The sequence below is a fragment of the Mauremys reevesii genome, linkage group 1 (genome assembly GCF_016161935.1).
Source record: "Mauremys reevesii isolate NIE-2019 linkage group 1, ASM1616193v1, whole genome shotgun sequence".
NCBI classification, from domain to species: Eukaryota; Metazoa; Chordata; order Testudines; family Geoemydidae; genus Mauremys; species Mauremys reevesii.
In genome coordinates this window covers 360,356,131-360,369,995 of record NC_052623.1, presented here as the reverse complement: position 1 = coordinate 360,369,995, position 13,865 = coordinate 360,356,131, and the positions used below count along the sequence as shown (strand labels likewise).

Here is a 13,865-nt window from a genome sequence, read left to right as displayed (position 1 = left end):
TCATGTGCTGCTAAGAGCCACAGGAGACACCGTAACGAGCCACTCGCGGCGCCCGCGCCGCAGTTGGGGGCTCTCCCTGGGACAGAAGCATCACTCAACCAATAGAGGCACAAACCCAGCCCCACCCTGCAGTAAATCCCCGCAGGTTACAGCACTACCTCGCCCACACCCTAGCCAGCCACAGTCAAGCAGCCTGACTCCAAGGCCAGGCTGGACTGTGGCTTCCCACACCACACCCTAAAGGCTCCCCAAAGTGGGCTTTGCTGGGCTGCGGGATGGCATGAAGTCCAGCACCAGAGGCCCTGAGCTGGGACGGTTGGACTCCTGGTTTGGAGCTCTGCCCTCAGGTGAGGACAGACAGCGAGAGCACTCCCAGACCAGCAGCTGGGGGTTTGAGCCTGGGGCGTCTGACCCAGTCCCTGGAGGTGGTGTACATGGGCTGGCATGAGAAAGTGGCCAGGCATGCTGATCTCAGCCCTGCACAATGCAGCAGCAGCCCCCCCCCCCGCCCCGCAAGTGCTCAGCCAGGTTACCACTATGCAGTGCACATTGCCCCAGGGAAAGAGCCAGAAGTCTGGAGCGGGCTCCACACCAGCAAGGCAGGAGAGGTTCCCCCCCAGGCGGCTGACCCATGCCCCACAGTCCCTAGCTCGGGGCTTGCAGAGAGGCTGCAAGACCCTTGGACTCAGCTGGAGGCATTGCCCGCGGCCTTCGCCAGGGTCAGTCACAGCCGCTGGGCCGGCGCCATTACAGCCAGCAGTGCCCGTGCCTGAGCTGCACTGGGCTTCAGCCCCCCCGCAGCGTTCAGCCAGCAGCCTCGTTTGGCCAAGCATAGGGGGAACCAAGGAAATGGCACAGGCCAGCCAGGACCCAAAGGAGCTGCAGGGCTTAGTGTCAGCTGCCCAGTGCAGGAACTGGAGCCAGACCCCTCACACGTGTCCCGCTGCGGCACCCGCTGGCAGAACAGGAGGGAGCCCTTGGCGGGAGAAGGGAATGCCCAACTGGGGCTGCAATCCAGTCACCAGCCCTTGTGTCTAGCTGCCACCACATGAGTACAGGATCCAAATGCCTCAGCAAGGTGCCTGGCCTCTGCCTGCCGTGACCGTGTCACTGCCCTCCTCAGGCCTTACCGAGGGCCAGAGCCTGGTGGAGCCGAGGACCACAGGTTCCCCCCAGCTCTCACCAGCCGTGTGGGCCAATGGCTGCTGAGTGAGGCCCAGCCTCCACCAGGGACATGTGCCTGCCACATGCCCCTCCTGCCCTGACCTGGGGGCCACAGCACCCGCCCCGCACTAGCCAGGTTTGTGCCGACGGCTGCAAGCCCAGTGCAGGCCTGGGAGCTCAGGCAAGCGCTGGGCAGCAGCGTCCATGCGCTCTGGACCCCCCAGGGCCTCCACCCCTAGCGGGAATAATGCCCCTGATCTCTAGACCAGAGCGACTCTCAGCCAGCGTCAAACAAGAGGGTTTATTGAGCATCTGAACCCAGCACAGGAAACTCTCCAGGCCCTTGGGCCTAGCACCCCTCAGCCCAGCACATCCAGGTCTCTCCTGCATCCAGGGGGGCTCTGGCCGCTCCCTCCTTCCAGCCGATCAGCGGATCTCATCTCCCCCAACAGCTCCTCCCCTGTCCTTTGTCTTTGGTCTCAGGTAAACAGGGTCGCCTGGGCCCCCTCTTCTCTCCTGTCCTCTGGGCCCCTCTGGCTGGAACCGGCTGGTCAGGTCACCGGGGTCCTCTCTCCGCAGCCCTTTGTCCTCCCACTGGCCAGAGCCGGCTGACTGCCAAGCTGGGGTGGGCCTCTCGGTCACAAGGTCACCGGTCGCTAGGGTTCCCCATCTCCAGGTCGTTGTCCAGGGGTCCCGGCTTCTAGGTGAGGTCACACTTGGTCCCCTGCAACAACAAACCCTCTCCCACCCCCTTGTTACACACACAGCACATGGGGAACCGCACAGTGTTCATGCCAAGCACTAAGACAAGCCCCATTTGCCCTGCCGTGTTGGGCTTTGCTCAGTGGCAGCCGGGGCCTGACCTAGGCAGGCAGGTGCGGGCATCAGAGGTGCGCGTCAGGAAGGCCGTGGGGCAGCAGGCTTGTGTGGCATGAGGCTTGGGCTCTGTGGCCTCTGCTGAGGGGCCCCCGTAGCCAGAGACCATGGACGAGGCTGCGCCAGTGGTGAGGGGCACATGGGGCAGGCCCTGGCCTGCCTGACCACGCCAAAGATGCCAACCCTGCAGGGGGACCTGCCCAAGGATCCAAGCCAGGGTCACCTGTAAGGATGAGTATGTGGTGGGGCTCCCTGTGCGAGGGCTCCAGGGGAGACCCTGTTAGCTACACCCCTGCCCCGTACAGGTGGGGCTAGGTGGGGTCTGACCAGGCGGCCCCCTCGCCAATGGGCCGGTTACCCACCCCTCAAGCTGCGCCTGCTGGGCTCTCTTGCAGCTCAGCCAGGTCGGGCTGCCCCAGGGCTTGGCACGATGCTGGCAACCCAGCTGAGTGCCAGCCAGCTGCCGGCCAGGCACTATGAGGAGGCTGCAGCGTGTGACCCCCCCTGAGCCCCCCCCCCACCAGGCCTGTCAGGCTGCACCAGCGAGTGTAAAATGGCTCTGGCCTTTCGGCCAGTGACTGTGCAACAAAATGGGAATGTTCATAATGTTTTCTCTGAATACTGTGTGGGTGCCTCAGTTTCCCCTATGCAGTTCCTAAGTATCTAGGTGGTGGGAGAAGGGGGTGTGATTGCTGCAGAGCCCTAGAGGGCAGCTGTGATGCTGGCTGGACAGAGAATGCCTGACACCCTGTCTCCTGGCAACTAATGATCTGGGCCCCTGCTCTGCAAAGGTGCCAGCTGAAGGTGTTGGAGCCAAAGGGATCAGGTGACCTCCTGGCTGGGGAAAGGGACAAAGGCCAGAGAGGGGCTGGAGGGGGTGTCAGTCTGGGGCTGGCTGGGGATGAGGAGTGAGGGCAGATGTGGGGGTCTGGCTCACTGCCCCCCAGAATGGACCCGGCCAAGGGGTCCGGTTCGCTGTACCTACAAGCTCTGTGTTAGACCCTGTTCCTGTCATCGAATAAACCTCTGTGTTACTGGCTGGCTGAGAGTCACGTCTGACTGCGAAGTGGGGGTGCAGGACCCTGTGGCCCCCCAGGACCCCGCCGGGGGGACTCGCTTTGGGAAGCGCACGGAGGGGCAGAGGATGCTGAATGCTCCAAGGAGAGACCCAGGAGGTGAAGCCGTGTGAGCTTCTTGCCCTGCAGACAGGCTGCTCCGAGGGAGAGGAGGCTCCCAGAGTCCTGCCTGGCTTGGTGGGGAGCCGTTCCGGAGCAGCGCCCGGGGACTCCGTGACAGGTTGCTAGCCCTGTGCCCAGCAGTCCTGCCCCTCTGCCCCCCCCCACCCCGTGCTCGGGCTCCCCAGTGCCAGCCAGGGAAGCCGTGTGGCGGGGGGATCTGGAGGGCTGCTGGTGCCCGTCTGGAGGGAGGGGCTCAGCTCTCTCTGCACTGGCACAGCTGCAGCTGTGCTGCCCCCCAGCCCTGCATGCAGACTGACACCTGGCATAGTTGGGCCCCCGAGGTGACAAGAAACCAAAGCCCCGGGGCATCATGGTACTGAACCTCAGCACCAAGGCACAGAGCCTGGTGCCTCAGCGCAGCCTCAGCCTGGAACCTGGGCCGGCACTCTTTGTATGGCTGTTAAACAGCGGCTACCTCCCACCCCAGAGGTGGCTGCATTTCAGGGGTGGGCAGGTGGGTTTCCTGACGCTGACACATTGACGGAGGAACTAGCGGGAGGAGCCTAGTTTGCATGTACAGTGACACACGTCCGAAGGACTGAGCCAGGAACCCTGCCTGCCCCCCACCCCCAATGGCAGAGCGGGGAGCCCTGCTGGGCTGCGCAGCCAGGCTCGCGGGGCGGCTGACAGACGGCCCAGCCGCGGGCTCACACCAAGCAGATATTTATTGAAAGACCAACGCCAGGCGGCGGCAGTGAGGGGAGACGCTTGCCCCGGGTTTTGTACAAGTCACGGTCGCTCGGGCGTTCCCGTGGTGGCTGGAGTTTGCGATAAATAGTGGGCCACAGAGCAGTGGGGCGAGGGGCACTACGCTAGCACGGAGCGGAGATACACGCGGGCTGACCAGGCACAGCAGTGGGGCGGGGAGAGCAGAGCCGAGGAGCTGGGCCCGAAGCGCAGCCCCTCCCCGGGCTCCAGACAGAGCGCTGGCTTCGTAGCCACGGGCAGTGACCTGGGCTACTGGGGTGTCTGTGGTAACCGCCTGAGCTGCTCCGGTGGTGGTGCAGGCCGGGGGGCCAGGAACCAGGCCCCCCACTCCCTGGTGACCCCCGCAGAGGTGCAAAGCCCCACCTGCACCCCCCCCCTCAGCCCGCCCCATCCCTCTGGGCCAGCCCCACGTGGCTACGGCAGGTGCCCTGAAGGGGACATTGGCCGGGGAGGGGCCAGGCAGGGCCAGGTGCTGAGCAAAGCAGAGGCCGAGTGGCCCAGGGGTCAGCGCCGCACCTTGTGGGGAGGGGGACACGGTTTGCCAGGTGCATGTGGTGGGGGGGGAGGGGAATGACTCAGCCCAGGAGTTGGAGCCATTGGAGGTGGGAGGGTCGTGGGGGATGAGCTGGCCATGGCCGTTGGGGGTTGGGGATGAGCCGGCCCAAGGGCTGTTGGGGTCGTGGGGATGAGCCGGCCATGGCCATTGGGGTCGGGGGATGAGCCGGCCCAGGTGTCATTGGGGGTCGTGAGGGATGAGCCAGCCCAAGGGCCGTTGGGGGGGTCGTGGAGGATGAGCCGGCCCGGGGCTGTTGGGGGGGTCGTGGGGGGTGAGCCGGCCAGGGGGGGGCAGCACTGTGGGGGGGTGATGCCTGAGGTAAGTCTGGCAAGTGCCCAGACTCTGCTCCCCTTCGTGCCAGGCATCCCTCCCCCACGGCCTGTGCCCTCCCCTACCCCGCTGGCCCCTCCCACTGCCTGCGCCTCCCCTTCCCCCGGGCCCCACCCCACTCCCTGCGCTCCCCTTCCCTGCCGGCCCCTCCCCCACTCCCTGTGCTCTCCCCCGCCGGCCCCTCCCCCTGGCCCAGCCCTTGCGCCCTCCCTGCTTCAGCTTTGGTCATTGAGGCAGGCGCCCTGCAGGTGCAGTCTCTCCTCAGGCCCCCGGGCACCGCCGGAAGGGGCCAGGCCAGGGCGGGGTGCCCCACGCCAGCGCCTCCAGCCTGCCCTGCCTGGGACACGCCTGCACTCCTGCCGGCTCAGGGCAGAGCAGCCGGCGCCGCGTCCCAGCGAGGAGCAGTGAGGATGTGCAGCACGGCTGTCGGGTGGGGGGGCTGGAGCATGTGCAGGAGGAGGGTCCAAGCCGGCTGGCTGTGGGGTCAGACACTGTCTCTGGCCATCTGTGGGGCTGGATGGGGGGCGGAAGCAGGAGACGCAGTGACTTGATCCCTTACTCCAGGTAAATGTCCTCTGTGGGGCAGGCATACTCCAGGTGCTCCTGGTAATATTCCTGAAAGGCCCGGCTGCAAGGCAAGGAACACGGTGAGCCACGGGCCAGGGCGAACCCCGTGGGGGGGGGCACACTGCAGGCCAGCCACGGGCCAGGGCGAACCCCGTGTGTGTGGGGGGAGCCACGCTGCAGGCCAGCCACGGGCCAGGGCGAACCCCGTGTGTGTGGGGGGAGCCACGCTGCAGGCCAGCCACGGGCCAGGGCGAACCCCGTGGGGGGCGGGGGGAGCCACGCTGCAGGCCAGCCACGGGCCAGGGCGAACCCCGTGGGGGGCGGGGGGAGCCCACGCTGCAGGCCAGCCTCGGGCCAGGGCAAACCCCGTGGGGGGCGGGGGGAGCCCACGCGGCAGGCCAGCCACGGGCCAGGGCAACCCCCGTGGGGGGCGGGGGGAGCCCACGCTGCAGGCCAGCCACGGGCCAGGGCGAACCCCGTGTGTGTGTGGGGGGGGGAGCCACGCTGCAGGCCAGCCACGGGCCAGGGCGAACCCCGTGGGGGTGGGGCCCACGCTGCAGGCCAGCCACGGGCCAGGGCGAACCCCGTGGGGGTGGGGCCCACGCTGCAGGCCAGCCACGGGCCAGGGCCAACCCCGTGGGGGGCGGGGGGCGCCCACGCTGCAGGCCAGCCACGAGCCAGGGTGAACCCCGTGTGTGTGTGTGGGGGGGGCCCACGCTGCAGGCCAGCCACGGGCCAGGGCGAACCCCGTGGGGGGGGGCACACTGCAGGCCAGCCACGGGCCAGGGCGAACCCCGTGGGGGGGGGCACACTGCAGGCCAGCCTCGGGCCAGGGCAAACCCCGTGGGGGGGGGGCACACTGCAGGCCAGCCTCGGGCCAGGGCAAACCCCGTGGGGGGGGCCCACGCTGCAGGCCAGGCACGGGCCAGGGCGAGCCCCATGTGTGTGTGGGGGCCACGCTGCAGGCCAGGCACGGGCCAGGCGAACCCCGTGGGGCCCACGCTGCAGGCCCGCCACGGGCCAGGGCAAACCCCGTGGGGGGGGGCCCATGCTGCAGGCCAGGCACGGGCCAGGGCGAACCCCGTGGGGGGGGGGCACACTGCAGGCCAGCCTCGGGCCAGGGCAAACCCCGTGGGGGGGGCCCACGCTGCAGGCCAGCCTCGGGCCAGGGCGAACCCCGTGGGGGGGGCCCACGCTGCAGCCAGACACGGGCCAGGGCAAACCCTGGGGCCCCATAACTCCAGCTCCCAGGCTCACCCGACACACTCGGCGACGTGCCGCATGGACTCCTGGGAGACGAAGACGTGGCAGGCGAAGCGGCTGAGCACGGGGTGTTTGGTGATGAACCCGAAGTAACTGCAGCACAAAGCGCAGGGTCAGAGCAGAGCCCCAGCCAGGCACCAGGGCCTGCCTGCTTGCTGTGGGGTGAGCAGAGCCCAGGAAGCCAGGGCTGCCCCACGGGGCTGTGGGCACAACCAGTGGGGAAGTCAGCACAGGGGCCGCATGGGAGACATGGACTGGAGATCCCCAAAGCCCCCCTCGCACCCCAGGTTTGCACAACAGCAGACAAGGAGCCAAAGCAACTGCAGTAACCTATTGCCAGGGCTCCGGGATGTGATTCCCCCATCTCGGCAAACCGGGGACGGGGCGTCCCTAGGGCACAGGCTGGGCAGGGCCGAGGTGGGGGGGGCTCTCGAGGGGCTGGGCAGGGCAGCGGTGGGGGGGCTCTCGCGGGGCTGGGCGGGGCAGAGGTGGGGGCTCGAGGGGCTGGGCAGGGCAGAGGTGGGGGCTCTCATGGGGCTGGGCAGGGCAGAGGTGGGGGCTCTCGCGGGGCGGGGCGGGGCAGAGGGTGGCTCTCGCGGGGCTGGGCAGGGCAGCGGTGGGGGCTCTCGAGGGGCTGGGCAGGGCAGAGGTGGAGGGGCTCGGCAGGGCAGAGGTGGGGGGCTCTCGAGGGGCTGGGCGGGGCAGAGGTGGGGCTCTCGAGGGGCTGGGCGGGGCAGAGGTGGGGGCTCGCGGGGCTGGGCAGGGCAGTGCTGGGGTGGCTCTCGAGGGCTGGGCGGGGCAGAGGTGGGGCTCGCGGGGCTGGGCGGGGCAGAGGTGGGGGCTCGCGGGGCTGGGCGGGCAGAGGTGGGGCTCTCGAGGGGCTGGGCAGGGCAGAGGTGGGGGCTCTCGAGGGGCTGGGCAGGGCAGAGGTGGGGGCTCTCGCGGGGCTGGGCGGGGCAGAGGTGGGGGCTCTCGAGGGGCTGGGCAGGGCAGAGGTGGGGGGCTCTCGAGGGGCTGGGCAGGGCAGAGGTGGAGGGGCTCGTGGGGCAGAGGTGGGGGCTCTCGAGGGGCTGGGCGGGGCAGAGGTGGGGGGGCTCTCGCGGGGCTGGGCGGGCAGAGGTGGGGGCTCTCGAGGGGCTGGGCGGGGCAGAGGTGGGGGCTCTCGCGGGCTGAGCAGAGACGAGGCATGGGGGTGTCGGGGCTGAGCAGAGACGAGGCATGGGGGTGTCGGAGGCTGAGCAGAGGCAGAGGCATGGGTGGTGTCGGGGGCTGGGCGGGGCAGAGGTGGGGGCTCTCGAGGGGCTGGGCAGGGCAGAGGTGGGTGGCTCGCGGGCTGGGCGGGGCAGAGGTGGGGGGCTCTCGCGGGGCTGGGCGGGGCAGAGGTGGGGGGCTCTCGAGGGGCTGGGCAGGGCAGAGGTGGGGGCTCGCGGGGCTGAGCAGAGACGAGGCATGGGGAGTGTCGGGGCTGGGCAGGGCAGAGGTGGGGGCTCTCGCAGGGCTGGGCGGGGCAGAGGTGGGGGCTCTCGAGGGGCTGAGCAGAGACGAGGCATGGGGGTGTCGGGGCTGAGCAGAGACGAGGCATGGGGGTGTCGGGGCTGCGCAGAGTCGAGGCGTGGGGGGTGTCGGGGGGCTGGGCAGGAGCGGGGGGCGCTCTTGAGGGCACAGGCTGGGCGGTACAGGGTCGGCTGAGTGTGTTGGGCTGGAGGCCACCTCCAGAGCCCTGACCCTGGGTCGCCAGCTGCTGCGCTGTGCCGTGGGTTTGCTGGGCCGGGGCCTCTCACCAGCTGTTCCTGGGGTGGCAGCCGCAGAAGGAGATGTTCTTCATCTGGAAGAAGTGGCTGCATCGCTCATACTGAAAAGGGAGCAGCAGTCAGAGACGATCTGAGCCCCGGGGCCCCCAGTCTGCAGAGAGCTGGCTGCCCCCGCCAGTGCCAGGGCACCCCCGTCCGTCCGTCCGTCCGTCCGTCAGACCCCCACGCCCGCATCAGAGCGTCTCTTCCCCCTTGTACCAGCCTTAACCTTATTTGGTGCGTGTCTAACCCTCCTGCTGTCACCTCCTGTCTGACTCTGTCTCATGCTACACGACCCCTTCTGGCCCCGTCTCTCCCCCCTCGGGCTGGGCCCCATGTCTCTGCGTCTGGCCAGACCCCCCAGCGCTGGCCCCGTCTCTCCCCCCTCGGGCTGGGCCCCATGTCTCTGCGTCACGCCAGACCCCTCAGCGCTGGCCCCGTCTCTCCCCCCTCGGGCTGGGCCCCATGTCTCTGCCTCACGCCAGACCCCCCAGCGCTGGCCCCGTCTCTCCCCCCTCGGGCCGAGTCCCCACCTCTCTCCCCCCTCGGGCTGGGCCCGTCTCTGCGCCTTGGGCCAGGCCCCTCAGTGCTGGCCCCATCTCTTCCCCTCTCAGGCCGGGCCCCATCTCTCTGCCTCGGGCTGGGCCCCATGTCTCTGCGTCACGCCAGACCCCTCAGCGCCGGCCCAGTCTCTCCCCCCTCGGGCTGGGCCCGTCTCTCTGCCTCAGGCCAGACCCCCCAGTGCTGGCCCCATCTCTCCCTCCTCGGGCCGGGCCCCCATCTCTCTGCCTCAGGCCAGACCCCCCAGTGCTGGCCCCATCTCTCCCTCCTCGGGCCGGGCCCCCATCTCTCTGCCTCAGGCCAGACCCCCCAGCACTGGTCCAGTCTCTCCCTCCTCGGGCCGAGCCCCCACCTCTCTCCCCCCTCAGGCTGGGCCCCATGTCCCTGCGTCACGCCAGATCCCCCAGCGCCGGCCCCGTCTCTCCCCCCTTGGGCCGGGCCCGTCTCTCTGCGTCACACCAGACCCCTCAGTGCTGGCCCCATCTCTTCCCCTCTCAGGCCGGGCCCCATCTCTCTGCCTCCGGCTGGGCCCCATGTCTCTGGCAAACAATCCCTGCAGGACCCCACGTGTTAGGCCCTTCCAGCTTGACTGTGAACCACTGCTAAGTACTCTCTGGGAACGGTTTTCCAACCCGTTATGCATCCACCTTAGAGTAGCTCCATCTAGGTTGTATTTCCCTAGTTTGTGTATGAGAAGGTCGTGCAGGACAGTATCAAAAGCTTTACTAAAGTCAAGATGTACCACATCTACTGCTTCCCCCCATTCACAAGGCTTGTCACCCTGTCAAAGGAAGCTCTCAGGTTGGTTTGACACGATTTGTTCTTCACAAATCCAGGCTCACTGTTACTTATCACCTTATTATCTTCTAGGCGTTTGCAGCCAATCATCTGGCCAAGGGGCCCGTTCCCCCACCCCGCCCCAGCCCAGAGCTCCGCAGCCTCCCTCACCTCGTCATCTCGGCTGTACTCATTCGCGGTCAGGATCAGCTTGATGCCCTGCAGCGTTATCTTCAGGTCACAGGTCGCCGGAGGGCGCAAATGCACCGTCAGCTTCCTGGTGGTGGCAATCTGAAAATGCCCAGGGAGAGTGTGAGCGGGAGGAAGGGGCCAGGCTGGGAGCAATGGAAGTAGGCTGCTAGTCAGGAAAGGCGGCATGCACTGGACCCACCATCTGCAGGCGCGTTTTCCACCGCCCAGTGCCCCCGGCAGCCAGGAGTTGCCGGAAGCTCCCCCGCAGCTAGCACTCCTGCCCCGCTCCCTGCAGTGCCTCTCGAGTCAAAAACTGATTCTGACCCCCTGGGTAACTATGACCTTATGAGTGTAATATAATATCTAGTTAATGACCTCCCAGACTGACCTGACCCATGGCCGAACTTTAGAGACTCATTAGGAAGATCTGTAAATGAACAGAGCTTTGAAATGCAAGTCTGCATTGGTAGAGATCTCAAGGGTAGATGTCTGCTCAGGGCTTGTGACGTAAGCAAACAAATCTTGTCTATTGCTATAGTTTTAATTCAAAGATCAAAAAAGGAATATTAACATTTATGATGATACTTGAGTGCATTATTGTCTCTGTGTCTCTTTGAAGGTTGTGGTAACCTGTATCTGAACTGTTTAATGGATAAATTACCCTGTGCTAATTGCCAGGATGTTTGGAAGGAGAGTTAAGCCTATTGTTTTCTCAGGCCGAAAGGCTGCTGGAAACGTATAAGAACCCTGGGACACAATCCTACTTCATCTCAGATCTGCTTTGGGTTTCAAGAGGGGGAAACCTTAAGCCCCAAGGATTGAGATCCCCAGTCACTGACTGGAGTCACCCTGAGTATGGACATTGGACTGTAACCTCTGGACTATTTCTAAAAGGACTTTTGGTAACTACAAGCTCATCTCTACTGTGTATCTGAACCTCAATAATTGAATTCAAGTCTGTCTGCATATGGATCTTTTAACCAACTCTCTCTCTCTTTTCTTTTTAAATAAATTTTAGCTTAGTTAATAAGAATTGGCTCTAAGTGTGTATTTTGGGTAAAATCTAAGTTATAATTGGATCTGGGTGTGTGGCTCATCCTTCGGGATTGGAAGAACCTTTTCTTTTATATGATGAGATCAGATTTTCAGGAATCATCATCATATCTGACAGGTGTGTCTGGACGGAGGCCTGAGGCTGGGCACTTTAAGGGAACTGCGGGGTTTGAACTTCTGAGTAACCAGTGAGGTGCTGTAGAAGCTGTTCTGTGCTGGTTGGTAAATCTAAGTCTTGGAATAACCACCAGCGTTTGGGGTTTGTCTGCCCCATTTTGTTTGCAGTTCAGCCTGATTGAGTGACCTCAGCTGGCTCCCACGGGCAGCATCGTCACAGTAACACCGACTAGAGACCCTCGCCCTGTGCTTCCTGCATCCAGCCCAACCCTTCTGGCTGAGTGTCTGAGACAGACAAGACGGTTACTCACCTGTAGTAACTGGTGTTCTTCGAGATGTGTTGCTCCAATCCATTCCAGTTAGGTGTGCGCGCCGTGCGTGCACGGCATCTCGGAACTTTTTTACCCTAGCAACACCGGCGGGCCGGCTGGCGCCCCCTGGAGTGGCGCCGCTATGGTGCTAAATATATACCCCAGCCGGCCCGTCCGCTCCTCAGTTCCTTCTTGCCGGCTACTCCGACAGTGGGGAAGGAGGGCGGGTCTGGAATGGATAGGAGCAACACATCTCGAAGAACAACAGTTACTACGGTGAGTAACCGTCTTTTCTTCTTCGAGTGATTGCTCCAATGCATTCCAGTTAGGTGATTCCCAAGCCTTACCTAGGCGGTGGGGTCAGAGGTAGATGTCGCAGAATGCGAACTGCTAAGCCAAAGGCTGCATCGGCTCTGGACTGCTGGACCAAAGAGGCACTGGTCCGGATAGAGGACCAGGTAGTAGCATGACACATCCCCTGGAAGGGTATGTGAGCCAGGAAGGCAGCAGAGAAGCCTGAGCCCTGGTGGAATGTGCAGTAAGGTGGCGCTATGGAACATGGGCCAAAACACAGGAGGTGCGTATGCACAACATCAATGAAGATGAAATCCTCTAGGAGGAGACAGGTATGCCCTTCGTCCGGTATGGCGGTACGATGAAGGTTTTGGGGGCGTTACAAGCGGGCTCTGCCTGCTAGATATAGATTGCAGACGCCCTACGGATGTCAAAGGAGGGCAATTGTTGCTCTCCACCGGAAGGAAGATATCCTGGTAGATATAAAAGACAGACACCTCCGCAGGGAGGCAGGTCGGACGTGGTAATAACTGCCCTTGTCCTTGAGGAACACAGTATTTCAAGGAGCATGCCGACATCGGCTCGAATAGGGCAGTCGTAAAACTGGGCAGAACCATAATAAAGAGCCAGGTTTATGGCGGGGCCCCACTGGGGGGTTGTATAAATGCTCCAAGCCCTGAGGAACCAGATGGGATGGAGCGGGATCTTGGCGGGAGAAACATCGCGCGTTTCGGAGCAGTATGAGAAACGCTTCCACTCAGCTAGATACTTGAACCGAATGGACGATTGTCCACCACCCCGGAGAATTTCGCAGAACCGAGACCGAACAACGTAACTCGGATCGGTTTAGCCACGCAGGAGTCCTGCTGTGAGGTGCCGGAATCATAAGACCGGGTGGTGAAGGTTGTCGCGATTTCGCGTCATGAGGTCTGTGCCAAGAGGGTTGCTACCGACAGGTGTAGCAACAGGGTGTGCCAGCGCTGCCCCGGTTACACTGGAGCGATCCCGATCAGGGGCGCTCTGTCCCTGCGGAGTTGAAGCAGGACCTCGTGAACCCGCGGGGAGAGTGGACAGCGGACGGCAGATGGCTGATCCACAGCCTCAGGAAATCCTCCAAGACCGAGCCTGGGGAGAGGCCTTGGAACGAGGAGAGTTCCTCTCTCTCTTTCCGTTCTCGCGAGAGCGAGGAAGGCCATGCGGGGGAAGACCCGCTTCTGGAAAACGGAATAGATAAAGACGGGAGGAAACCACCACTTGTGAGACAGGAAGGATCTGCTGAGACGATCCGCCAGCTGAATTGCCTGGTACACAAGGCCGACTGCTCTCAGCTCTCGGACATTGATGTGGAAGGCCAGGTCTTGCGCTGGCCGAAGGCCGTGAGTGCGAAACTACACCAGGTGCGCACCCAGCCGAGAGATGGGCTGTCTGTCATGAGGGACCCCGAGGGGTGAATGAAACAGCAACCCGGGATACACCGGGGAGGACGCCGACTCCCGGTTGAGGGAGCCTAGGCTGCTCGGGGGGAACGAGACGACCACGAGTATGCCACCTCTGCCCGGGTGGCACACCCAGGTGAGCCACGATCGGAGTGAACAGAGGCGAAGCCAGGTATGTTTGGCTGCAAATGTGTAGGCAGCCATGTGACTCAGGAAACCGAGGCAAGGGCGAGCCCAAGCTGTCGGGAAGGTCCGTCGACCTTGTACAATTGTTACCCTCGCCTGAAACCAAGGCTGATGGAAGCAGGCTCTGGTGAGTCTGGAGTCCGGGGCGGTCCCAACGAATCCCTTTCCCTGTATGGGAATCAGAGTGGATTTTACTAGTGATCATCTGGCCTAGACACAGGAATAGGTTCGTGTCGATGCCCCTATGACTGGTACTTTGGGCCCGGGGGTTCCTCGAATGAGCCACTCATCTAGACACGGAGAACATGCATCAGACAGTGGTGAAGAAAGGTGGCGACCACAGCCATGCACCTTGAATACCCCTGGGCTGTATAGAGGCCAACTGGGAGGGCCGTATACTGGGAATAACGATGGTAGGCCCCAAACCGAGGGTACCTTCTGAGTGG

The 13,865-nt window shown here is 64.1% G+C and overlaps 1 protein-coding gene across 3 annotated transcripts in view; it reads right to left on the bottom strand.

The window, feature by feature from the left end:
* Positions 1 to 5,037: 5,037 nt before the first annotated feature.
* MAPK8IP2 (mitogen-activated protein kinase 8 interacting protein 2) overlaps positions 5,038 to 13,865 on the bottom strand; it is an 82,973-nt gene continuing 74,145 nt past the window's right edge. For all 3 annotated transcript variants that reach the window (XM_039520342.1, XM_039520343.1, XM_039520344.1), the window contains 4 exons: positions 10,002 to 10,121; positions 8,484 to 8,554; positions 6,697 to 6,795; positions 5,038 to 5,500 (listed from right to left, as the gene is read on the bottom strand). In XM_039520342.1, the coding sequence (XP_039376276.1) occupies positions 5,428 to 5,500; positions 6,697 to 6,795; positions 8,484 to 8,554; positions 10,002 to 10,121 (363 nt within the window). In that variant the 3' untranslated portion in view covers positions 5,038 to 5,427. The remainder of the gene's footprint in view (positions 5,501 to 6,696; positions 6,796 to 8,483; positions 8,555 to 10,001; positions 10,122 to 13,865) is intronic.